At 34.7% G+C, this 23,931-nt stretch overlaps 1 protein-coding gene across 6 annotated transcripts in view; it reads right to left on the bottom strand.

Moving 5' to 3' along the window:
* The window catches only part of RAP1GDS1 (Rap1 GTPase-GDP dissociation stimulator 1), a 216,152-nt gene that overhangs the window by 4,783 nt on the left and 187,438 nt on the right, over positions 1-23,931 (bottom strand). For 4 of the 6 annotated variants that reach the window (XM_074273052.1, XM_074273054.1, XM_074273058.1 and 1 more), the window contains 4 exons: positions 22,028-22,153; positions 21,112-21,251; positions 12,796-12,922; positions 6,400-6,528 (listed from right to left, as the gene is read on the bottom strand). In XM_074273052.1, the coding sequence (XP_074129153.1) occupies positions 6,400-6,528; positions 12,796-12,922; positions 21,112-21,251; positions 22,028-22,153 (522 nt within the window). The remainder of the gene's footprint in view (positions 1-6,399; positions 6,529-12,795; positions 12,923-21,111; positions 21,252-22,027; positions 22,154-23,931) is intronic. The other 2 variants (XM_074273053.1, XM_074273055.1) reach the window with 1 other exon arrangement.

Here is a 23,931-nt window from a genome sequence, read left to right as displayed (position 1 = left end):
GACAGAATTAATTACTATTATTATAAAGAATGAAAATGAATATACTTTAATAGACAGTACATCTTATGGATCTATGGGAGGTACTGCTGAGTCAGGTTTTTCAACAGTCAACCCCTTAACTCAATCTATAGCTAAGATCAAATTTATAATAAGCAAGTGGAATTAATTATTAATTATTAATGAGAAAAAAGTAGGGTGAAAAAAAATTAAGAAGATTTAACTCTGAATTAAGTTACTCAAAGTTAACAAAGAGAAAAGTACAACACAGAAATGAAATATAATTTCATTCATAAATTAACGTGAATTAGTTGCTACAACAAAGAGACCCAAAGACCCTAGAAAGCGCCTTAGTTAACAAACATTTAACTTTTGTTATATATTAATTTCTCTCTTTGTGGTTGTCAAAGGGGATACAGTTTTAGAATATACATTTCTTTATCAAATCTTAGAAAGGACAATAGAAGATTATTAGCAACTTGTCTTATAAGTCAAAAAACAGATTAAAGAAAGCTTAGCAAGATAATGTAATATGCAATGTAATCTCAAGAGCATCTTCAAGATGTAAAGAGAAAAAAAGAACACAAACAGAAGAAACATGGAAAAATGTGCAAACTCTTTTCAACAAACTTACTTTTCTGTCAAGAATAGTAAAATCATTACTTGGATCTCAATTTCACAATCCCTGAAATAGTGGAGGTAGAAATGGCAGCAAAGAGAACAAAGATGAGGAAAATAGCCAGATTGGATCTACTTTACATAGAAGGGATATGTGCTGGAAACAATACAAATATAAGGGCAGTAAGGGATTGATATACAAGGTATCTAAAGGAAGGAAAGATAGTAAAGTTATGTGGGAAAATATCTCAAGCCTTGTTAATACTCAAGAAAAACTAACTTGAGACTAAGCCTTTATATGCCAATTCTCCCATCTTATCACAAGGATTGAAGGCAACAACGATGAGGTTATAAAGAGAGAGGAAATCGGATTTTGCAAATGATATTCAATAATGGATCATAGATACATCTCACAATGTAGAAATGTAGAAAATAGCAGAAAGCACCATATTGTTCAATGATTATGAAAAAGCTTGTATCTCCCCCATATGTGAAGATCATTCAAGATTTCTTGGAAGAAGTAGCAACAGAAATAACCTTGCTTAATAACTGCCATAATAAACATTAGGAGAGGCACAAAACATGGAGATGTATGACTATCCAAAGTATTTGCCACTGTTCTGGAAAGCAACAGAGTGCAGAGGCTAGTTCAAGGAGAAATTTCCTATGGATGGTGAAGAACTTCAGATGTTCCCATTTGTACATAACACCATGTTGATTAAATCAAGTCCCAAGACATGGCAGAACCTCATGAATGAGATCTGTAATCACTCAAAAAAGTTTAGCCCACCCATCCATCCATAAAAGACAAAATGGATGAAGGATGTCTATTACCCAGTTTCAACATGCATTTGAATATACATCCTATAAAGCTAAGTACATATGCCTAAAACCAATAATACAACTGGGCCTATAGTTGAGGAGGAAAAGAAAATTAGATTGCTTTTCAGAAACTGCAAAACATTTACTGTCCCCACAGTTCCCAAAATAGCAACATTTTAGTGGAATTATATGGCAGTGAGGCTTGGAGTATCATTGTCTAGAAAGAACTAAAGATGGCCACTTGGAAAAGTGAGGATGAGCAAATTGTAATAGGTACTCAAAAAGGAGCAACTCTGGAGGACAAGAGTAAAAGAGGATGGGACAGAAAGAGAAGATAGATTGGTTATATAACAAATACAAAAGATGCCTGGTGGATGGTTAGATTGCCTCTCTGTCACCCTTTAGACCGTGTAAGTAAGAAAGTAAGAAAGACCTCCAGTAGAAGTGGACCCCCATAGTGAACTTTTGAGGGGACAGGAATGAAAATCACACAGGTTAAAGAAGAACAAATAGGAGGCAGAGCTTAGATGGCAGAGTTAAGGCTGTGCTCTCCCCCAAATTGTTCCAAATTCCTTTAAATAATGACTCAAAATATTTTAGAGTCATAATACAGAAAAAGATGGAGCAAAATGATTTTCCAGCCGATGACAACCTAGAAGGTCAGCAGGGAAGGTCTGTGGCACCAGGGTGGGAGTCTGGCCTGTAATTCTCGTATAGGCTCAGCAGCACAGCCCAGGCCCCAGCCTCAGCAAAGAAGGAACAGGCTCTAAGGGGGTCTAAATCAGCGGCAGCACTGGATGCTGACCTCTCAGCCCAGATGACTTGGAAGGTCAGCAGGGTGAGAGGGCCTTGGGAAACCAGCAAAGCAGGAGTGGGCATGAGTAGTGGTGACAGCTTCTAGAGGCTTCAGCTCACAAGAGGCTTTTCATTAGCACAGATGAAAGGCTCTGTTGCTATAGCACACTGGATCTCACAGCCACAGTGAGCAGGGACCCCCTCACAGTTCCAGGGCAGACAAGAGGGCTTGTGGTCTGATTCCCAGAAGGATCTGAGAACAGCTGCACAAGCCCCTGAAGCTTGGAACAGGGCACCCTCCAACCTGGAAACAGAGCCTCACTTTAACAAAGACGTTAAAGCCAAGTAATAGACTGGAAAAATGAGCAGAAAACTGAAAAAGTTCCTGACCACAGAAAGATACCATGGTGACAAGGAGGACCAAAATATACACTCAAAAGAAGATAACAAAGTCAAAGTCAAAGATCTTACATCCAAAGCCTTTTGAAAATCATGTGAAAGAGATAGAGGAGAAATTAGGAAGAGAATTTAGAGCGGTTAAAAAGGAAATACAAAAAGCTAATGAGAAGACTATTCTAAAAATCAAAATTGGCCAAACAGGTACAAATCTTACTGACGAAAACAATTCCTTAAAATTTAGAATTCAGTGAATGGAAGTTATTGACTCAAAATGAAAACACCCAAGAATATTATAGCCAAAGCTTAATACAGGACTCAGGAAAAGCCTAAGGAGGTAACCAGGAAAATGGTATAAAATAAGCATTACATTACTACAAGAGAAGATGATACTTATTATCATTAGAACTTTTTCATTAATATACCATACATACACGCATGCACGCACGCACACGCACACACATATTTAGATCGAGGGCACAAATGTGACTTGAGTATAAAGGAATAATAATATGTAAAACAATAGAATTAAGGTGTGAAAGAGGAATGTACTGGGATAAAGAGAAAGAGAGAAGTGGAATAGTGAAAATTATCTGCTATAAAAGAGGCAAAAAAAAAGCTTTTATAGTGGAGGGGAAGGGAAGGAAAGGGAAGGAAAGAGGAAGGGAAGCTTACTCTCTTCATGACTGAGTGAAAGAGGAAATAATACACACATTTAATGTGGTATAGAAATCTATCTCATCCTCCAGGAAAATAGGAGAGGAATGGGCTACAGGAAGGAGAGAAGCGTGATAAAAGAGAGAGCATTTTGGGGGAGGAAGTGGTCAGTAGTAAAACACTATTAAGAGGCATGGGTGAAAGGAGAGAGAGAAAACCGAATATATGGGGGTGGAGGGGAATACAGTTAGCAATAATAATTACAAAAAGAATTTTGAAGCAATTATCTCTGCTAAGGAAGACCTTATTTCTCAAAGATTTAGAGAACTGAACCAAATTTATTAAAAATAAGAGTCATGTCCCAACTGATCAAAAGATATGAACTATATTCAAAGGACTATAAAATCATGCATATCCTCTGACCTACCAATACCACCACTAGGCATGTATCCAAAAAGAGATTTAAAAAACAGAAAAGGACCTATATATACAAAATAGTTATAGCAGCTTTCTTCTCAGGGAAAAAATAATGTAAATTGAGAGGACAGTCATGAATTAGGGAATAGCTGAATAAATTGTGGTATGTGATTATGATGGAATAGTATTGTTCTATGGGAAATGATGAATAGAATGCTCTCAGAAAAACCTGGAAGTCCTCCATGAACTCAAGCAAAGTGAAATGTGCTATGTAGGATGATCAGCTGTGAATGACGTTAGTATTCTCAGCAATACACAATACAGATCCACACCTACTTCAAAGGACTTAGGGTGAAAAATGCTATCAATACCTAGAGAAAGAACTGTTTATGCTTGAATACAGATTGAAGCATTCTCATTCATTTTCTCTCCCTCCTCTCTCAAGATCTATCTTTTCTTTCACAACATGATTTTATGGAAAGGTTTTATATAACTTCACATATGCTTTCTTAATGGGAACTGGGGGTGGGGAAGAGGAAGAAAATCTGGAAAAAATGTTTTAAACATAATTAGTGAAAAATAATTTTTTTAAAAAAGATTTTTGGTTTAATGGTTTAAGATCTGCATTTTTGGAGGTAATTCCAAAATCAATGAGATCATAATCCACTGAAATACTAAGTATAAAACCTTTTTTGCAGATATTCTTCCTAAAAACATAAGAAGGAGCAAGCCGACTTCCACAGATGGTTTTCTGTCACAAATCCTCTGTAAAAGACTTATGGGAAGACATGAACAGGAATGTTATTGGAAGGAAGTAGAAAAATTTGGGAATTAAAATCTTGTAAAAATAAATGCTAACAATTGTTCTGAGGGCAGCTACATGGTGCGGTGGATGGAGCACCAGCCCTGAAGTCAAGAAAACCTAAGTTCAAATCTGGCCTCAGACATTTAACACTTACCACTTTCTAGCTGTGTGACCCTGGACAAGTCATTTAATCCCAACTGCCTCAGGGGGAAAAATTGCCTTGACATGTAATTGGGGAAAAAATAAAATACTATTTTTAAAAATGCAGGGATGGTTTAACATAAGGGAAACTATTAACATAACTGATTAAACAATAATAAAGGTTAAAAAATCATATATCAATAGATGTAGAAAAAAGTTTTGATAAAGTACAAAACTTATTTCTATTACAAATACTTGAAAGTACTGGTCTAAATGAATTTTTCTTTAAATTGACAAAAAACAATCAAAACCATTAGCAAGCATTATTTGTAATGGGAATAAGCTAGAAGAAATCAGATTAACCACATAATAAATCAACATTTCAACATCATTTTATTATTGCACTTTTTAGTGACTCTTATTTTTCCCTCTAGGTTTCTTATTCCCTTTTCCCCAGTTTAATTCTCACTATATATGTAAACAAAAAACTGAAGGTATGGCTCCTAGGCCTATTATATTTTAGGGTATCTGAACAAAGTAAAATGAGTTCAGGATTCAGGAAACCTGGGTTTTATACCTCTTTGCTATTTACTAACTTTGTAACTTTTTTCTCTCTGGACTCAGTGTCATTATTTGTAAAATAAAGGGATTTGATTATCTCTAAATTGTCTTTCTATTTCTAGATAGTCTAGTCTTTCAGTTCTAAATCTTATCCTTTGATACTCTAGCCTTTATGCCAGGTAGTTCCTAGAGTCCTATGAATGGGACAGATTAGATAGATGACAGCCACTAATCACAGGATTTAAGTTAGTAAATCATTTGCATTAACAAGAGAAATCCACACAGGGGAAATGCCATAGTTTTACACAACTTAGATTTCTTTCCCTTTTAATTAAATTCACTGAGCTTTTCCTAAGTGTCTTTTTCTGTTCATTGTATTACTTGAGGCACTGAGGATATGAAGATGGCACCAATTTAGTAGAGGATATAATACAAATACACAACTAACAGTAACACAAGTAAAAAATACATGAGAAGAAAAGCTGGGAAGATGTCACAGAAGAAATGGCACTACAGCTTGGGCTCACATCTGATGTTTTCAAGAGCTACATTTATTACTTGCCTGGAACCAGCCACCTATATGAAGGGAGACATACACTTTTAAAACATCAACAATCTAGAAGAGGTGCTGAATGTGGGAAGTTCTGAGGGAGTCAAGGTACTAAAAAAGGAACTCAGTGGCTGTAAATTCTAATCTTGGCCCTCCTGGTATCTCTCTGGATGGAAGCCACTTTGATATCTTCCTGTGTACCCACGTGGCCCTGTGTAAGTAGGCCAAATGTCCTTAGAGGGAAGCTCTGAGCAACAGTGACTATAAATGACATTAAATATAAAAATGCCAATTGTGATTTCCAATACAGTATTCTCTCTGGATAATGGTGCTTTAGACAAGCACTGAACATTGTTTTTATATCTAAGAGACACATACTGAAGCTAAACTGTGTTAAAGAAAAAGTTGCTCATTATTTTTATTTAACATTGATTTTACACAGCTTTGGTTATTCACGAACAATTTTCACAGCCTTCAAAAATTACATTAAAAGTGTTTTGAGGACATTATAATAACAAAAGTTATCCCATGTCATGCTCAACCACTGTTTAATGGAATCTTAAATCCAAAGTCACTGTTCACTCTTCCATGTTTTACACGTAATTGTTACCACAAATCAAACAGTAAAGAAAATATTTACCAGATCCCAGGAGAGCACAGATCAAGACCATGGAGTTATATTTTATTTCAGGAGCACTTCTCTCATCTGCTAACAGTCTATGTAGAATCGGCACAAGCTTTGCATTTTCTAGATCTTTCTCAGCAGTGACTAGAATAGAATACAATTTATGTGTTAAGTTACATCCTTTAAATGCCTTTTTTCCAACCTTGCTAAACAGTTTTCTTCCTTTTTTAGAGTAGCTTTATGAAACCTCCCAACATGACTATGACAAAAAACAAGAAGATAGATAATGTGGTATTTATCTCAGACTCAAGGATCAGAGCACTGGTTTAATTAAATATCTCAGTAGCTTAGTTTCAGAATTCAGAATCAAAACAGCACGATCTGAAGATAAAATGCTTCTTTATGTAAAATATTATTTTGAAAGACAAAGTATTTACTTGGTTAAAATAATCAATTCCATTTGAAAAGCGAGATCAAGTAAAAGATAGCTTATCTTTTGAGGAAAAAGGCCTCCTAAGTGATAAATTTGGACATTTAAGTTTCAAAATTTAATACATGAAAAAAATTTAAAAACCGTACTGTATTTAGTCTGGTTTTAGCATTCTTCCAATTTTTCTGAACAGAAAAATGTGACCTATAACAAATACGGCATTATGAAAATAAAGTCCCACAATCTTTATAGGTCTTGCTAAATGTTCAAGTTGGTTGATCACTAATAAGCCTTGGGAGATAGATATGTATCAGATGAGGAAATTGAGACTCAGAAAGGATGAATGATTTAGTCCTGGATGCATAATAATAGTGGTTGTCAGAGCCAATATTCAAACCTGGATCACCTGACTTCAGATCCAATGCTCTTCCCACTGCACCATGCTACATCTCCCAGTATGGCAGCAGTTTTCTTTGAGTCTCTACTCTCCTCGTGAACATTTTCAATGGAAAAAGATTGTATTGCACCCTTTGAGCTGCTATTCCCAAATCCCTTATATTTTAATGAAAGTTTCTTAAATCCTTTTTTTTTATTTTTGGGTCATGGACTTCCATGTATACAATATGTATACGTATACAATAAAACATATAGAATTACAAAGAAAACCAATTATCTATCTAACTATAAAAGTTCATTGGACTTGGAACGGATGTTAAAAACAATGCTGTTCTAATACCTTTCTCTTTTAAGTCTACATTGTAAAAATATCTCTCAAATATTTTGTTCTCTAGAAATAAGCTCCACAGACCTTAACAACAGCAACAAAAAAGTCTACTGTCATCTGGGGTATATATACAGTGAGTGAAAACCTTCTCAAAGTGATGACCATTATTGACTTCTGTTTTCTCTTAGAAGGACAACTCATGTTATTAGAAAGCACCTACAACTCATCATTGGGGATTAAGAAGTCCTCTATAGGCATAGGCCTAATTCAGTGCTGCTGAATGAAGGTAGTCAAGATGTGGGAAATGTACCTTTGACTAAATAGGAGTTCTTAATTTGTTTTTTTTTTTTTTTTTTAACTGAAAAAAACCCTGCTATTTCTTTTTTTTGGGAGGGTGTGGTGAAGAGGAGGGAAGACAATTGGGGTTAAATGACTCAGTCAGGATCATATTACAAGTGCCTGAGTCAAGGGCCAACACTCTTATTCACTGCCCACTACCAGCCCATCTAATTGTATTTCTATGTAATTGTTTCCTTTGTAATTAGAAGCAGCTAGGTAGCACAGTAGATAAAGTACTGATCCTTGAATCAAGAAGACTCAAGTTCAAATCCAGTCCCCAGGTACTTATTAGTCAGTTAACTTTTGGTTGTCTAGAGTTCTTCATCTATTAAAAAAAAAAAAAAAAAAAAAAAAAAAAAAAAGGGGGACAACAATAGTACTTACCTTCCAGAGTTGTTGTGAGGACAAAATAAGATCTGTATAAATATGATGATATTTATATAGTAACTTTAAGACTTTGCAAATCTTATAGTATTATATAAATATCCTACATACTTTATTTTTTACATCTAAAAATATTGTTCTGAAAATGAGACATTTGTTGGACATAGCTAATATAGGAATTTCTTTTGCTTGAACATGTATCTATTCGTATTTCTTAGAAAGGTTTTTTTTTTTCCTTTCTTTCTGAAGGGGGGAGCGGAAAAGAGAGAGAACAGATTTAAATTAATTGAAATAAAATTTTAAAAAAGGCTTAGAAGTCTTTACCAGTAGCCACAGGGCTCCATGACACAAAGGAAAAGGAAGCATGAACAATGAACACTGGACTTGAAGTTAAGAGACTTAAAAACTCTCACTTGTGTGATTATGATCAAATAATTTAACATCTCTGAGTCTGTTTCCTTGTTTAAAAAATGAGGATGATAATACTTGTTCTACTTATATCACAGGGTTATATGGACTAAAAAGATGTTACCTAAAATCAGAATGTTTTCTGTACTACAGATTAAAATTTAAAAATGATAAATATTATTTATTAATTAATAAAAATTATTAATAATAAAATAAAAGCTTGGAAGAGAATGTCTAATAAAGGCAAGTAACAATGTATCTCACTGGAATCTTTTAAATCTGATCCAGAGGATTGTGAACTAAAATAGGGAGGAAGGTGGCAAGACAATTGCTTAGATATATCCAATCCTAGTAGGCTACTCTCAAAGGGGTGGCCATTATAATATGGCAAGAAGAATAATCATAGAAATGCTCCATAATTTACAGGAGAGAATTCAAGAAAAAATCCAGTAATAAAATTCATAGCGTTAGATGTTTATGTAGAGACATGATCTGAGTAATAAGCAATGTGAACTACAGATCCTAATATAAGAAGGCAAATGTGATCCTATGGCTATTATTTAGACTAGATGGAAGGCGGCTCATAGAACACAAATTTTCAAGGGCAGAGGTTATTCAAAAGAACAGAATAAACCCAGTGATAGAACATAAAGTGGTATTATATATTTTAAAATTTTATGTAGTAACCAAAGGAGACAAACATTATGAAGCACATTTGCCTAAAGTTCACAAAGAGAAGTAATGAAAGTAATGTTGACTGAGTATGTGATAGACCATCAATTGATGAGTTCAGGAAACATCACAAACCAGGATGATCTAGGAGGAATGAGAAAACTTCAAGTATTCAACCAGCTTCTAGCTCTTTCTCTTTCTTAATACAGAGTAACTAACAAATCTCTAGCTAATAGTAGCTAATAGTAAATCCTTCAAAAGGTAGAAGAACTAATGAAAGAAAAGATCTACTATTCTTATCCTAATTTTCATCAATATGGAGAAACTGGGTGAAGGAAAAGAGATGAGATGCCTTGGGGAGAAAGGGAGTATTTTCCTTTTAGAATCTAAAGAAGATGGATAGTTTGATAGAGTCTGACATGTACCTAAGATTTCTGGAGATCAGTTTCTAAAGGGCTTGGAGAGAAGGGATAGCTAGGTTTCTATAAGACTACCATACTACAGGAAACTGAAAAGAGGAGAGAGAATTGGGAAACTCTTTAGAATAAAATTCTGAAGATGTAAACAGAAACAATGTGAAAAAAAGAGAAAGTGAAAAGACTAACATGAATGGTCAACAAACAGATTTTAAGTTTTTTGGTTGTTCTTTGTTTCCAGGTTTTTTTATGCATGTGACCTTTCTGTCTTCAGCCTTCTTGGAGTATATGACCAATGGGATGATTAGATTAGAATACAGTAACAAAGTTTAATAACTTTCCTGACATAATTTTTTTATTATTTTCAGAAAGTTTGGACCAACTCACAATTTCACACCCATTGTGTCAGTCTTCCTACAGTCTGGCATCTCAATAGATATGCTTGGGTATGAAACCTCAGAGTTGTTTTACTTTGTTTCAAATCATTACCAAAAAATAAGAGAGATGTAATCTTTCACATGGCGATGGATAGTTTATAATTCTTTTGAAAACTGTTCATATGCTTTAAGTTTTTATGAGGGAATAGCTCTTAGAGGCTGCTCAGTGGATAAGAAGTGGAGTCAGGAAGATGAGTTCAAATTCAGATACAAAATGTATGTGATGCTGAGCTGTTTGCCTCCATTCACTATTTCCACTGGCAAATGGCCAACTACTCCAATATCTTTGCTAAGAAAATGCCATGGACATTATGGTTCATGGGAACATAAAAGGCCTGGACATGACTGAACAACAGGGAGCATCACAGGACACAGAGTTATCAGGCTTGGAGTAAGGAACACCTGAATTCAAACGTTTAAGAACGAAGACTCAGAGCAATCACTTAAGCTATGTTTGCCTCAAGCTCTACTGTAAAATGGGGATTATAATAATACCTATATCCCGGGGTTATTGAGAAATCAAGTGAGATATCTGTAAAGTGCTTAATCCTACTTGGCACATAGTAGGTTTTATATAAATATGAAGATGAATGGTCTTCTCTATTTGTGTTAACTGCATTTGTGTTATAGCATAGATCTAAAACTTTTAGCAGAATTATGTGATGCAAAGATTTCCCCTCAATTGGCAATTTATCTTATTATCCCTGCAGTAATTTTATCATTCAAAAATATCATGTATTTGAAACTAAGAAAAAAAACAAAAAACAATTTTTTTCTTTCCCTTGTTTGATTAGGAATTTTCCCTCCAACCACAATTAGGAAAAATAGATTCTTACATTCTCTCCTAATTTAAAAATAAAAATGATATGGCCTTTTAAAATTAGGCGACATATTCATTTAGAACATATTATGGTGTAAGATACTGGTTTTAATTTGTTTTATGCCAATCCTTTCCAGTTTTCCCAGAACTTGTTGAAAAGATTCTTTTTTTCCAAAGAGTTTTTACATTCTTGAACTCATCACATAATAAGATAACTAGTTAATAAAGTGCTTGTTTAGCTAGTTTCATCCACTGATCTATTTTAACTAGTACCAAGCAGTTTTGATCATTATTGCTTTAAAATAGAGTTAGAGATCTGAAAGTGCTATCTTCACTCATTTATTTTTCTTGATATTTTGGATCTTTTGGCAACTAGATGAATAAAGTGCTAACCTGGATTTAGGAAGACTCAGACATCTACTAGTTTTATGATTCTGGGAAAGCCATCCAACCTTCTCAGATTCAGTCTCCTGATCTATAAAATGGGAACTTAGAGAGTTTGTTGTAATGATCAACTGAGATATCTAGAAAATGTTTTTGTAAGCCTTAATATACTATATAAATATTAAGTGTTATAAAGTTTTTATCCTTCAAATGAATATTTTATGTCTATCAGCCATGAATCTGATTGAAAGCTTTAAATTGTGAAGGGAAGAAAAAAAGGATGGGTGTTTACGTGTGTGTGTGTGTGTGTGTGTGTGTGTGTGTGTGTGGTGTATGTGTTTGTTTATGAGCATATATACAACACCCCCCTTCCTGCCCCCAAACAAACTAAATCTGCCTCTCTTTACCTTTCACCCAAGCTCGTTTTGTATCCTGGGTGCAAGCAGAGTTAAGTCTAGTCCCATGTGGCAAGCTTTTAAATGCTCTTAAATCTCTTCTCTGGGTTTAAAAAAGCTCCTCCAAAAGCTCCAAAACTTTCCCCATCTCATCCTCCACAAAAGGCCCAAAATGATACTACCCAAAATATCAGCCTTCCTCAAGAAACTCTAGAGCCTCCTCGGCATTACAAGCCCTTCACCTATGGTTTTCTCAGAACACAATCTTTAGGTATCTTTAGAATGGTGGCAAGGAGGTTGGGAATTGGGGATGAAAAGGTCATATCAGCCAATGAGCTATGCCTCAATGCTTACCTTTGGGGGAAAAATATTTCTCATATATTTAAAATGTCTACATAGACTACTTGCCATGAAGGAGAAAGTAAAGCCACTGGGGTTAACTATTTGCTGGAGATCTCTGCACCCCTCTTATCCCTTCAAAAACAAAAATGATTCACTTACTTGAGTTCATCTTTGTTATGTAACTTGTACATGGTTTCAATAAAGTTTTATATATTGAATGCAGAACAATGTAAAAGCTCATTGGTATGGACTCCCAAATGCCTAACTTGGAGTGTTGTGGGATAAGGCTAAATAGGTAATTGGGAATCCTGATCACGTAAAATCACTTTTACCTCCTTTTTTGGACAGGGTTACAAGGCAGATAGATCAACAGAGTGATGGAGACAGATAATTTAGACTTCTGCCATCTGGCAACAACTCTTACACATTCTAGTGAGGAAGATGGAGAAATGGAGGAGCTTAGAACATGTATACATGCTATATACAAGGACTGACTGACGTTACAAATAAGTCATCAAAGCTTCAAGGTCAACCCATAAAGCAATTTTTCTTAAGCAAAGATATATTTGGTTCAGATGTGTCTGCAAAGGTCCTGCTTTTAGTCCACTCCTGATATGAAAAACAGGTGGTAGAAAGAAGAATTTGCTATTAGGTACTTACCTAATTCTAAAGCGGCTATTAGTGCCAGTGCAACAAGGGCTTCATTCTGCATTATTACATGTTCACTAGTTGCCATGGTTACTAGATGCTTTACACCATCATTCTGCACAATGGTATTAATTACATCCTAAAATTAAAAAAAAAGTCACATAAATATTAAAAAGATTTACATTAAGCATAAGTGAATTACATTATACTCAATCAACTTAATGTTTGCTGAATGGTTCTTTGAAGGATCCAGTATGAATCTATTACATTTATCCATTAAAAAAAAATTATTGGGGGAAACAGAAAAAGCTTTTTAGCTATAAATAAATTTGTCAAATATGACAACTTAAATGGAAAAGTAAAATCTTGAACTTCAAGACCTCTTATGTCAAAGCATCCATTTTAAGCAATGGACATATTCAAAAATACCAAGCCAAATAAATAAATATGTTTGCTGATCCAAAATGATTTTCCTTGATCAACCAAGTTTCTACTTCTCCCTAACCTACAAATACATGAGACCTATAACACAATAGGAGAGAGAGGCCATATTTGTTTCTTCTACTGCTCATTATTTTACCTGATCCCAGAAGGATTTTCATGGTTTTATTTGTTTACTAGAGAAAAACTTTACCAAGTGGAAGTAAATGCGACTTATTAAAAAGATATGAAGTATTACTTTTAATCAGTTAAAGTAATCATGGAGTACCTTCTAAGAGACTTAATCAGTGATAAGACTTAAGGTTTATAACAAAAAGAATCACAAGATCTTAGTTTTAAAAGTAGAAGAGGTCTAAGAAGTCACTTAGCTCAGATCCCTCAATTTACAGAGAAGAAAACTAAGGATGAAAGATGTTAAGTGATCTGGCCAGAATCACATAGCTAGCAAATTGTCAAGAGGGGCTCTGTTCCTTTGATTCCAAACCCAACAATCTTTCTATTGCAGCACTCTGCTGCTGCCTTGATCTGTACTAATGTTCTGAAAACATTTTGTTCTTTGATTTACACTACACTATTCAATGAGCAAATTCTTTCTTCCTAAATAAAAGATCAGGTCAAGTTCAATGCATAGCAAAAGATCACAACTTTCAAAACTGGTAGAATCGAAATTCATGAGGTTCAGTTGCAGTTCTATTCTAATACCTAAGGGTGGAACCACAAACCAAGGCTTATCTTAGTTGTGTTTTTAAAGAGATTGATATTACTGTAAATGTCTAGAATGAATAGTTATCATGAAGAAACCATAGGGAAATATGTTCTTATTGGAAATGTCCCTTAGGGAAGTAAATGAAAATAACCTGCTACACCTGAAGTGCTTGGTCACAGAATATTCTAACCACAACTTGGTCCTCTGTATTCTAATAACCACAATATTTTTATCTACCCCCTACCTTTGTACTTTCTTGTCCCAATATTAAATATATACATATATATTACAGCCTATTCATTGTTTGCATCACCCTGCAATCACCCTGAATTTATCTTTTGTCTTCTCAATCCAGAAGACTATGAAGTGGCCAGCTATATTCCATGTGGAGTAGAATATAGGGGGAGAACAATATGAGTATAAAATCTTATGGCACACCCATGATTTGATTTTTCTCATGTACACAAGCAACTAAAATGCCTCGGTTAACTCTGAAAAATGCACAACTGAATTAATTCTTCCACATTAAGTCTTTTCCCCTGTCAGTCTCTTTGGAAAGCTGAAAAAATATTCTTTCTGAGGAAAAGAAAAGTATCTCAGGGTATTATATCATCAATGACAAGTTCATTTACTTGAAATATTGACACCAAAATCTTCAAATTTGTAAGTAAAGCATGGAAAAGGAAGTCAGTGAAAAAAAAATCAAGACACAAACAATTATAAGAAGTTCTACCTGAAAATTATTTATGCAAAGTCTTTGGGCCCACATCTCATATTCTATGATTTATGGTATGTCCTGTGATATCTTTGGAGCAGGGGAAAGGAAAAAGACCGTGCAAAGGACATTACAGGTTTGAAATTGCCTATTAGATAAGGGGAAAGCCCAAGTCTAAACAAGATTAGTTTCCAGACTCCTCTCTTTGGGCTGGCTAAAATAACTGGTATGTGTTGTTAAGTATTTTTCAAAATTAATTTTTAAAATTTTCATTAAAAAAATTTAGTAACAAGCATTCATTTTCTTTCCTTCCTAACTCCTCTTTGGGGGGAAAGTGAGAAGCCTTTGTAACAAATGTGCACAGTGAAAGACTTTCCTCTCTTTTCTCTTTTGACTCTTCTATAATTGAACTAGCAAGCACTTATTAAGCATGGCATAGTTTGTGGTGCTATGACAGATATAAAGGTATAGAAGACTTACTTTTATAGAACTTACACTCTTACAGAGGTCTAGTTACTTTGTACTTCAGAGTAAGGAAGATAAATCACAAACCAAATGCATTATTATTAAGTCAGCTGTGATTTTAAACCCTATATGTAACACAATTGCAAGAGTCTAGCTCTATATAGATTACCAACCCCAACTCAAAATGTTTCACATTAAATAGTATCTACATCAACAAAGTCAATGTGTAAGAAGTAGCTCTGCCTCCAGAGTCTACAGAGCCATAACTTATGTAAGGGTGTCTTCCTTCCTAACTTCCCCACAATAACTTGCAAGACTACCCAAAAGCTAAATCAGCTCCCTTTTTCACTTCATTATGATGTCCTAAATTTGAAGGCAAGATAACAAGGATAATACCTCAGAAGTAAAGCCATTCAGAGAACAAGGCAATCTCTGCAATATACACACATTACCTGACATCACTGAGAGATATGCCTCCTGGGAAAAGTCTAACAAGTCACAATTAGAGAAATGTAAATTAAAGCCATTATGAGATTTCATCTCATATCTATCAGAATGGCAAATATGACAAATACGGGACATGAAAAGTGCTGAAGAGGCTGTGGTAAAAGAGGCACAATGATGCACTGTTGGTGGACTTCTGGACATGTATATTCAACCATTCTGGAAACCAATTTGGAATTATACACAAAAAGTTACTAACTTCTGTAGGTCCTTTGCCCCACCTAGACCACTGTTAATCCTATATACTAAAAAGGGATCAAAGAAAAGAAATGGTCTTTTGTGTACAAAAATATTTAAATAACTCCTTTTGTGGTGACTAAATATTAAAAGCTAAAGGCATCTTCTTAAACGGAAGAATGGCTGAATGAGCTATATATGAATGTGATGGAAGTTTTGTGCTATAAAAATGAGGAAATAGATGATTTCAAAAAGATGTATACATATATGAATTGATGCACAGTGAAGAGAGAAAAAATCAGAACAGTTTATACAGTAACAACATCATTTTATAAACAAATAACTTTGAAAGCTTTAAGGATAATGATCATTACAATGACCAGGAATCCAGAGGATTGATGATGAATTATGCAAAACATTTTCTGGAAGGTAATGGATTTAGCAGATGAAATGAGACATATATTTTTGCACAAAGCCAATGAGAGAATTTGCTTTGGTTGGCTGCAAATTTCTTATGAAAAATTTCTTTTTTTTTTTTCTTCTTCCCAAAATGTCCATGCAGCATTCTACATGGAGAAAGAAAATAGACATGCTATTTTATTTTTTTTTTAAACAGAGAGATAAGGGCAATGCTACAGGTATAAAATGCTACCAGCACAATCAAATGACTGTACTATTATTTTTACTTAACTGTTTTACTTTGTTATAAGAGGTCTTTCACAAAGTAGAAATAATCTAGAAATATTTGTAATGAAAAAAACAAAACATCAATCAAACTTAAAGGTAAAAAAGGAACTTGACTAAGCACAAACTGGAGAATAAGAAGGATCCCTATCTCATCTTAGAATAATAGCCATGTACCCTTGCATAAAAGTGGAACCAAAGATAATGGAGTGTGTATGTTGCTTTATTTCCCTGCAAAGGGAGTACAGTTTCTTTCACTGCCATAAAATCTTTTGAGGTGGGAGGGCCTGATTATCTACTACACCTTGGCAGGAAAGCACAACACATATACAAGGTAGTTTTTTTCCAACGCAGGCCAACAGCCACTTGCCACCAAAACTGATTTCCAGCTCTTACTAAGCTACAGTGAATGTGATTAGGTAAATAAGAAATGGAAAAGCAAATGCAGGTGATCGGCCTACAGAAAATGGAAAGCTGGCTGACTGCACATACAAACAATTCACTAGTCCTTGAGATGTACATAATTTAACAGAATTTGACTCTTAAAGCTTGACTGTTTGATTTCTATTACTCACATCTAAGACAGAGAGGAAAGGTGGGGCAGAAGCATTTGTATTATTAATACAAATCATAACTCATTAGAAGACACAAGAGTGTAGAACGACCAGTCCTCAAAAGCTCCGCAATTTTATTCAGCAGTACACTATATGCAGAAGGATATCTAACAAATTTCTACTAATTCGGGAATTCTGAAACTTTTATGGATAACCACACTTTTGCTGATATACACAACTGAATGAAAATGAAGCTTCCCTGACATATTGCAGTTCAATGAGGACTCTGCAGTCCAGAAACAGTTTTAATTTAATTAGAAACAAGAACTTGAAAACAAGACCATCCTTTTTTTATTTGTTTTGTGGCATTAAACCTATTTTAATGAATCAAGTTTCTTTGTTATTGTAGAACCTTTTTTTAAAAATAAATGAGAAAATGAACCTAAGCTTACTTATCATTCAGAAGCATGACAAAATCAGAAGCAAGTATGCTAAATGGAGAAGGGTACTAACTTCTAGGAGATACTGGATGAGGAACCTAAATGGGGAAAGAAACCAGGTACATGTTGGCTTCCTTTGGCCAGTCCTGGAAAGTGCTCAGTTATTTCTACTTCACTTTCAGTTGTATCATCACAGGAAAATGAAAAGGAGATGACATCTATCAAGTTAGTTACATATATAGGTTTGCTTTGAAAGGAGAACAAGTATTTTCTTCATTAATGACAGGCATCAACGTGACAATGTGAATCCATGGGGCACAGGGGACAGAAGTCTGGCCTTGACAACAAGAGGAGCCAGGTTTAGGCTCTTCCTTTCACACATATTGGCTTGTGACTCTGAGTAAGTGAAAGGGGTCTTGGTACCTGGGCAACTCAGAATTTTCCTCACTAGTCATTATTTTATGCAATGAAATTTCAGGTCACTTTTCCTACCAACTCTCCTTTACTTTATCTCTGTTTCTGTGAATGGTACCAGCATCTTTTTGGTCATGAAGATTCATGACACTGGAGATCTTTGTGAAATCCTGACAATTCTATCCCATCTTTCTCACATTCATCCCCCCTTTTTCCCCCCCCACTCCAAGCACTACTGCCCTCTTCTACCCACTGCATTATCTACTTGCTGCCTGTACTGTCCTAATATCTCTCTCAATGATCTTTCTCTCTCCAGCCTATCCTTCAAGCTCCTGCCCACGTAACATTTCTACTATGCTAAAATTTCATGATCTTTCTACTGCCTACTAAGTGTGGCTAAAAACCTTTACCTTTGGCAATCAAGGCCCTCACAGACTGGCTCTAATTTTCCTTTCCAACATTATAATATAGCTAATAGTGTAAGTGCCAGCTAAGTTACCTGCTCCCATCTTCATTTCTCTGTTTGTCTTTTCTCATCTGGAATCTTTGCTAACATCTCCTCTCTCCATTGATCCTGAACAAACCTATCATTCTTTCTCTCCACAAATCCATCACCTTCCTGAAATCTTTCAATAGCTGACCCTAGTACTGTATCCTCCACTAAACTTTCCTTGAAACCTTAGCTGAAAGCAATGCCTCACCTCTCAAATTCTTCACAATATTCTAAAATTCTTCTTTGAACTTAGCATACTGTTCCTAGGGACACCTAGGTGGCATTTTGGACAGATCAATGGACTTGCAGTCAGGTAGAGCTGCCTTGGCTGTCTCATTTGTAAAATGGGGGAGGTGGATTCAATAGCCTTTGAGGCGATTTATAAAATAGTTTTTATAAATATTTCTGTGGTGGCTAAGAATTGAAAATTGAGAGGTGGGCTATCAATTGGGGAAAGGCTAAACAAATTATTGTGCTATTAAAAATGGTGAGTAGGATGATTTCAGAAAAACCTGGAAAGACTTATATGAACTGAGGTACACTGCAGTGAGGAGAACCGGAACCCTGTACACAGTAACAGCAATACTGCATGATGAACAACTGGGAATGACTTAGGATTTCTCAGCAATATAATGCTCCAAGACAAATACTGAAAGACTAATGATAAAAAATGCTATCCACCTCCAGAGAAAGAACTAAGTCTGAATACAGATGAAAGCATACTATTTTTCACTTTCTTTTATCTTTTTTTTTGGGGGGGCGAGAGAAGAGAGTTTGGTCAAGTTTTATTCCACTAAATGACTAATATGGAAATAAGTTTTATATAATTGTACACGCATAAGCTATATCACATTTCTTACCATCTCAGGGAAAGGAGAAAGAAGAAAGGAGGGATAGAATTTGGAACTTAAAACTTTAAAAATATTATTAAAATTGTTTTTAAATTCAATCAAGGAAAAAAAATCATAAAAAAACCCACCTTTTTATAAAGGAGGTTTTTTTGTTGTTATTGTTGTTGTTGTTTGTTTGTTTGTTTTTTAAGTCAAAACCTAATGCTGCTCTTAGATGAGAGGTATAGAAGTGGTGGTATGTCATAAATGACCAAGTGTTTTCGACTAATGATCATTATCATCACATCTAAACTACTTTATTTGGAAATGAAAAAAAGGACAGAGTGGTCACCAAGAGACTTATTACACTCTCAGTAAGGTGTAGCCTATGTAGTTGCTTTCTATTTTCTGCTAAATGAGGCAGAGAAAGAATTGAATTTCCTAAGTAATTAGGCATGCTAAAAAGGCAAATTAAGGCTGTCCCTTTAATTTATTCTAATAGTTTAATTATAGTATATAGACAATCTGTGGCTGAGATAGAGAGGAAACCATAACAAATGGAGACAATGTTATCAAACAATCTTGAAACTTGGTGAACTAGAATCTGGTCTCCAAGACAGGATTCAAAATGAGGGAGAAAGAAACATTTAAGTGTAAGTCTAGGAGAAAGACAAATACTATTAGCAACTTATTATTAATAACAAGGATAGGTGAGAAAGAAACTCTTTTGAATGTGACCATTTTTTCTTTGAAAACCTTCTTCCACATGAATCTACTGATAAATATTTTATTTGCTATATTTAGTAATAAGTAGAAAAAAAGATAAGAATTAAAATATTTATTAAGTCCTTAAATAAAAAAGGCAGCCTAGTAAAGTCTTGTTAATCTAAGAGAAAACTCTTGACAAGACTATGAATATTTAGTGGCAACACATTCTAAATGCAAATACACACATACACAGGCACGTGCATGCAAATCAACTTGGATGTTAAATCTTTCAAATTTAACACTACTGAGTGATAGCAATAATATTTTCATGTACCATTTCCTAGTTATTTACTGTTTAACTCTTCTATTTCTCAATGAAGCTACCAGGAAGAGATCATGTTGAATTTCTTGCATCCTCCATCCATTAGAACATTAGTAAATATATGGTTGATTGATGGAAGAAAAGAAAAAATTCACTGATGTGCCCCAAACTTCAAATCAGCCTTTAATTTCAATCTTCTTTGCTGAATTTTCCTAGAGTAGCTGATAAGTAACAACACTTAATAAATTTGAGTCTGAGATTATCTTTCTCCCCTTGCTTTTATTCTAGAAAGTGCTAACAGCAATGAAAGAACCCAAAAAAAAAAAAAAAAAAAAAAAAAAAAAAAAAAGATTCAGAAAGCATATGAAACAAAAAAAAAAAAAAAAAAAAAAAAAAGAAACTCATCCAGAATGGCTCATCCTCACTTGCCTGCATTGTGCCATTTACAGACGTTTGGCAACCCCCTTATCTTTAATATTGCTTTTCAGTTGGTGAGATAAATTATAATAAATCATGGCATACAATGACAACATATAAGACAGTATGTAAAATGCCTCGCCAGCTGCCTTTTTTTTTTTCCCCCAAACTGAAATCTAAGAAAAGAGATTAGGATGATAGCATTAGATATCTGACAGAAAAAATAGTGAAGTCATTTTGTTAGAGAATGATCAGAAAGAGGCTTATTCTTTTATTTTTTTGGTATGAAGTAGAAGTAGTTACATACGACCATTTATAAACCTTAGGCATCGACAAATGTCAAAAATTGAATTCTGCCTTTTCTGATACTGCCTGGTGGAATAGGCTGGTCTGGAACATATTGGACTCCCCCAGAGTCTTCATTTACATTGCTTCTCAGCCCCTCCTTTAAAACTTACTTTTGATTTGCTGTGTCGAATGAGGGCAGAGAGGAGTCTGTTTGACTCCCCCATAACGCCAGCATGATCTTTGGCTTCACACCATTCCACCAAACGCTGGACTAATTTTACATTCTTCCCCAACTGTTCAGCAGCTTCTACTATAAAGAAAAAAGGCAGAGTACAAAAGGGCAAAATACTGTCAAGGATTAGCTTACACAATCTGCAAATATCACGAGGCTAAAAGAGAGCACATACTTATAAAGCAAAACCATTCCCTGAAAAAGAGAACTCAGAACACTTTACCTAAGTGTGTTATTTGGATCGCTCCAAAATAGTGTGTTCTATAATGCAACGGAATAGCTGATATATCCTTTTCCAGGTAAAACTCGTGGCCCTTTAGGACCACTGAGGGAAGCAAAAAAGAGTATCTAAGGAAATGTTTTATTAATTCAACCTTGTATTCCAAAGTATTGCAGGTAATTTACATTTCATTAAGGGGTGCACCAATGCTGGCTTTTACAAACAAAAAGTTTTATTGTGTTTTCAATAAGAGTTTAGCATGTTTATGAAGTCTTAGCTTATTTAATGGAGGCAGAAAGGAAAAAAAGGTGTAAAAATGGACATAAATTATAATAAAAAAGGAGCATTTTCCTAACTTGCTTATGATGAATGTCCAATAACTTAACAGCCACATAAAGGAATTAAATATAAGAGTGATTTTAATAATTCAGTATAATTGTTGGAAATGTCCGAAGCAAACCCAAACTCATATTCAAGCATGGTGAGTTTAAGATAATATCTTTATTTGATAACATTTACCTCAATTCTTTTCATAAGTATAAATACTGAATAAAATTCATTTTTCAATTGGATACCATAGAGTAAGAGATTACTAGACCACAAAGAGCTATTTAGGTTGAAAACTATTTTTTACCTTGTGCATCTATTAACATTCTTAATGTTCCCAGAAGTTTGAACTGCACAGGAGGCATCTCAGATTTGAGGAATTTCAGTACTGCTTCTGCAACACCAGCTGACAACATCTTAGCTTTATTTACAACTAGAAAAAGAAAAAGAAACCCATTAATAAAATGGAATTTGGATTCTTCATGATTCATATGTTATTATATTTCTACTTCCAGAGATAGCCTGGAGACTTTTCCTTGATTTAAAATAATAAAGCATATTTGAAAAAAAAAAAACTAATTTGTGCAAATCATTTAACCACTTAGTCTTTCAAGAAACTCTCTATGGCTATTAACTGTCTGTAGAACAGTTGCTATTACTAAAGGTAATACATTTTCCTGATTTAAAATAATAAATCAGGGGCAGCTAGATGGCGCAGAGGATAGAGGACTAGCCCTGAAGTCAGGAGGACCTGAGTTCAAATTTGGTCTCAGACACTTAACACTTCCTAGCTGTGTGCAAGTTATTTACCCCGATTGCCTCGTCAAAAAATAAATAAATAAATAATGTATATATATATATATATATATATATATATAAAAAGCATACTTTAAAAACTCCCTATTTTGGGCAAATCAGCGTCTGTAGAACTGTTATTAGTATTACCAAAGATAATTTCAAAGGACCAACGATGACATATGCTTTTTGCTTCTTGACAGAGTAATGACAGTCTAGAAGACCAAATCAAGACCTACCTTTCAGAAAGGGACTATAGTTATTTGTTTGTTTTAAACAAATACTTTTTAAAAATGCAACTAACAGAAGCTCATGGTTTTGTTCATAATCTTTTTTTTTTGGTTGTTCTTTGTTTTTCTGGAATATTTATATTTGTTAATGTTAAATTAAGAATGAATTCTTTTTTAAAAGAAGAATAGTTGTCAATCTATTGGTGGAGGGAATATACTCACCAGGAATACCAAAGAAATAAATCACAGGTACATGTACACACACACACACACACACACACACACACACACACACACACACACACGTCCCAAACTTGTACAAATCAAAGTCACAGATCTACAAGTTCATGTGGACTCATTCACATTCAGATAAATCTATACAGAAATTTAAAAGCAAGTAATTTGAAACAAACTTGGTAGCTAGAAAGTCTTTAGTCCCAAGAGAGGGTGCAGTAATGATTTTTTTCCTCCTTAATTTCTTTTTTCTTTACTTGACAATAGAGCTTCCTATCTAGCCCAGATTGGAAGAATTGGGGAGGGGTGCTCCTAGGCCTAATGCCACCAATAAGAAACACAGGAGCTTCGTCTACTCTATTAAAGTCCTAAGTAGGCCAGTTTGCTCTTCTTAGGCAGGCTAGTGCCCCTTCACTTACAAGGACTCATGGGAATTTTCAAAGCTTAGGTGCCCATTATGTAAAGAAAGGGTAAAAAATGCTATTTTTCTTCAATTAAGAATGCTACCAAAGAATAAACTACAAGGGAAATGAATATAGCTCCTGTCTCTGTATGACGCTACTATAGCTTATAACAAGAGTACAATCAGGGTATAGCATTTATATAATTCAGTATGCATTTATCAAGTGGTTATACTATCCTGAACAGGAGGGACAAAGATAAAAACAAAACAGATCATGCCCTAAAGGAGCTCACATCTCACTGAGATATGGAATGTATGCAGATAAGTAAATGCAAGATAATCTGAAGAGGAGTGAATCATAAGAGGTTGTCTCCCACTGACACTTGGACTAAGTCCTGAAAGAAATGAAGGTTTCTAAAGAGTCTGAGATGAAGAGAACAGGCTTGGCAGAGAGCCTGAGGGAAGGCGTGGATGCAGGGGCTGCAAGGCCAATTGGAGGGGCTAACTACAGGAGGCATGCTGAGCTGGCAGGTAGACTATGAGAACGGC

Source organism: Sminthopsis crassicaudata, chromosome 6 (assembly GCF_048593235.1).
Source record: "Sminthopsis crassicaudata isolate SCR6 chromosome 6, ASM4859323v1, whole genome shotgun sequence".
NCBI classification, from domain to species: domain Eukaryota; kingdom Metazoa; phylum Chordata; class Mammalia; order Dasyuromorphia; family Dasyuridae; genus Sminthopsis; species Sminthopsis crassicaudata.
This window is presented reverse-complemented; position numbering and strand designations above follow the sequence as displayed.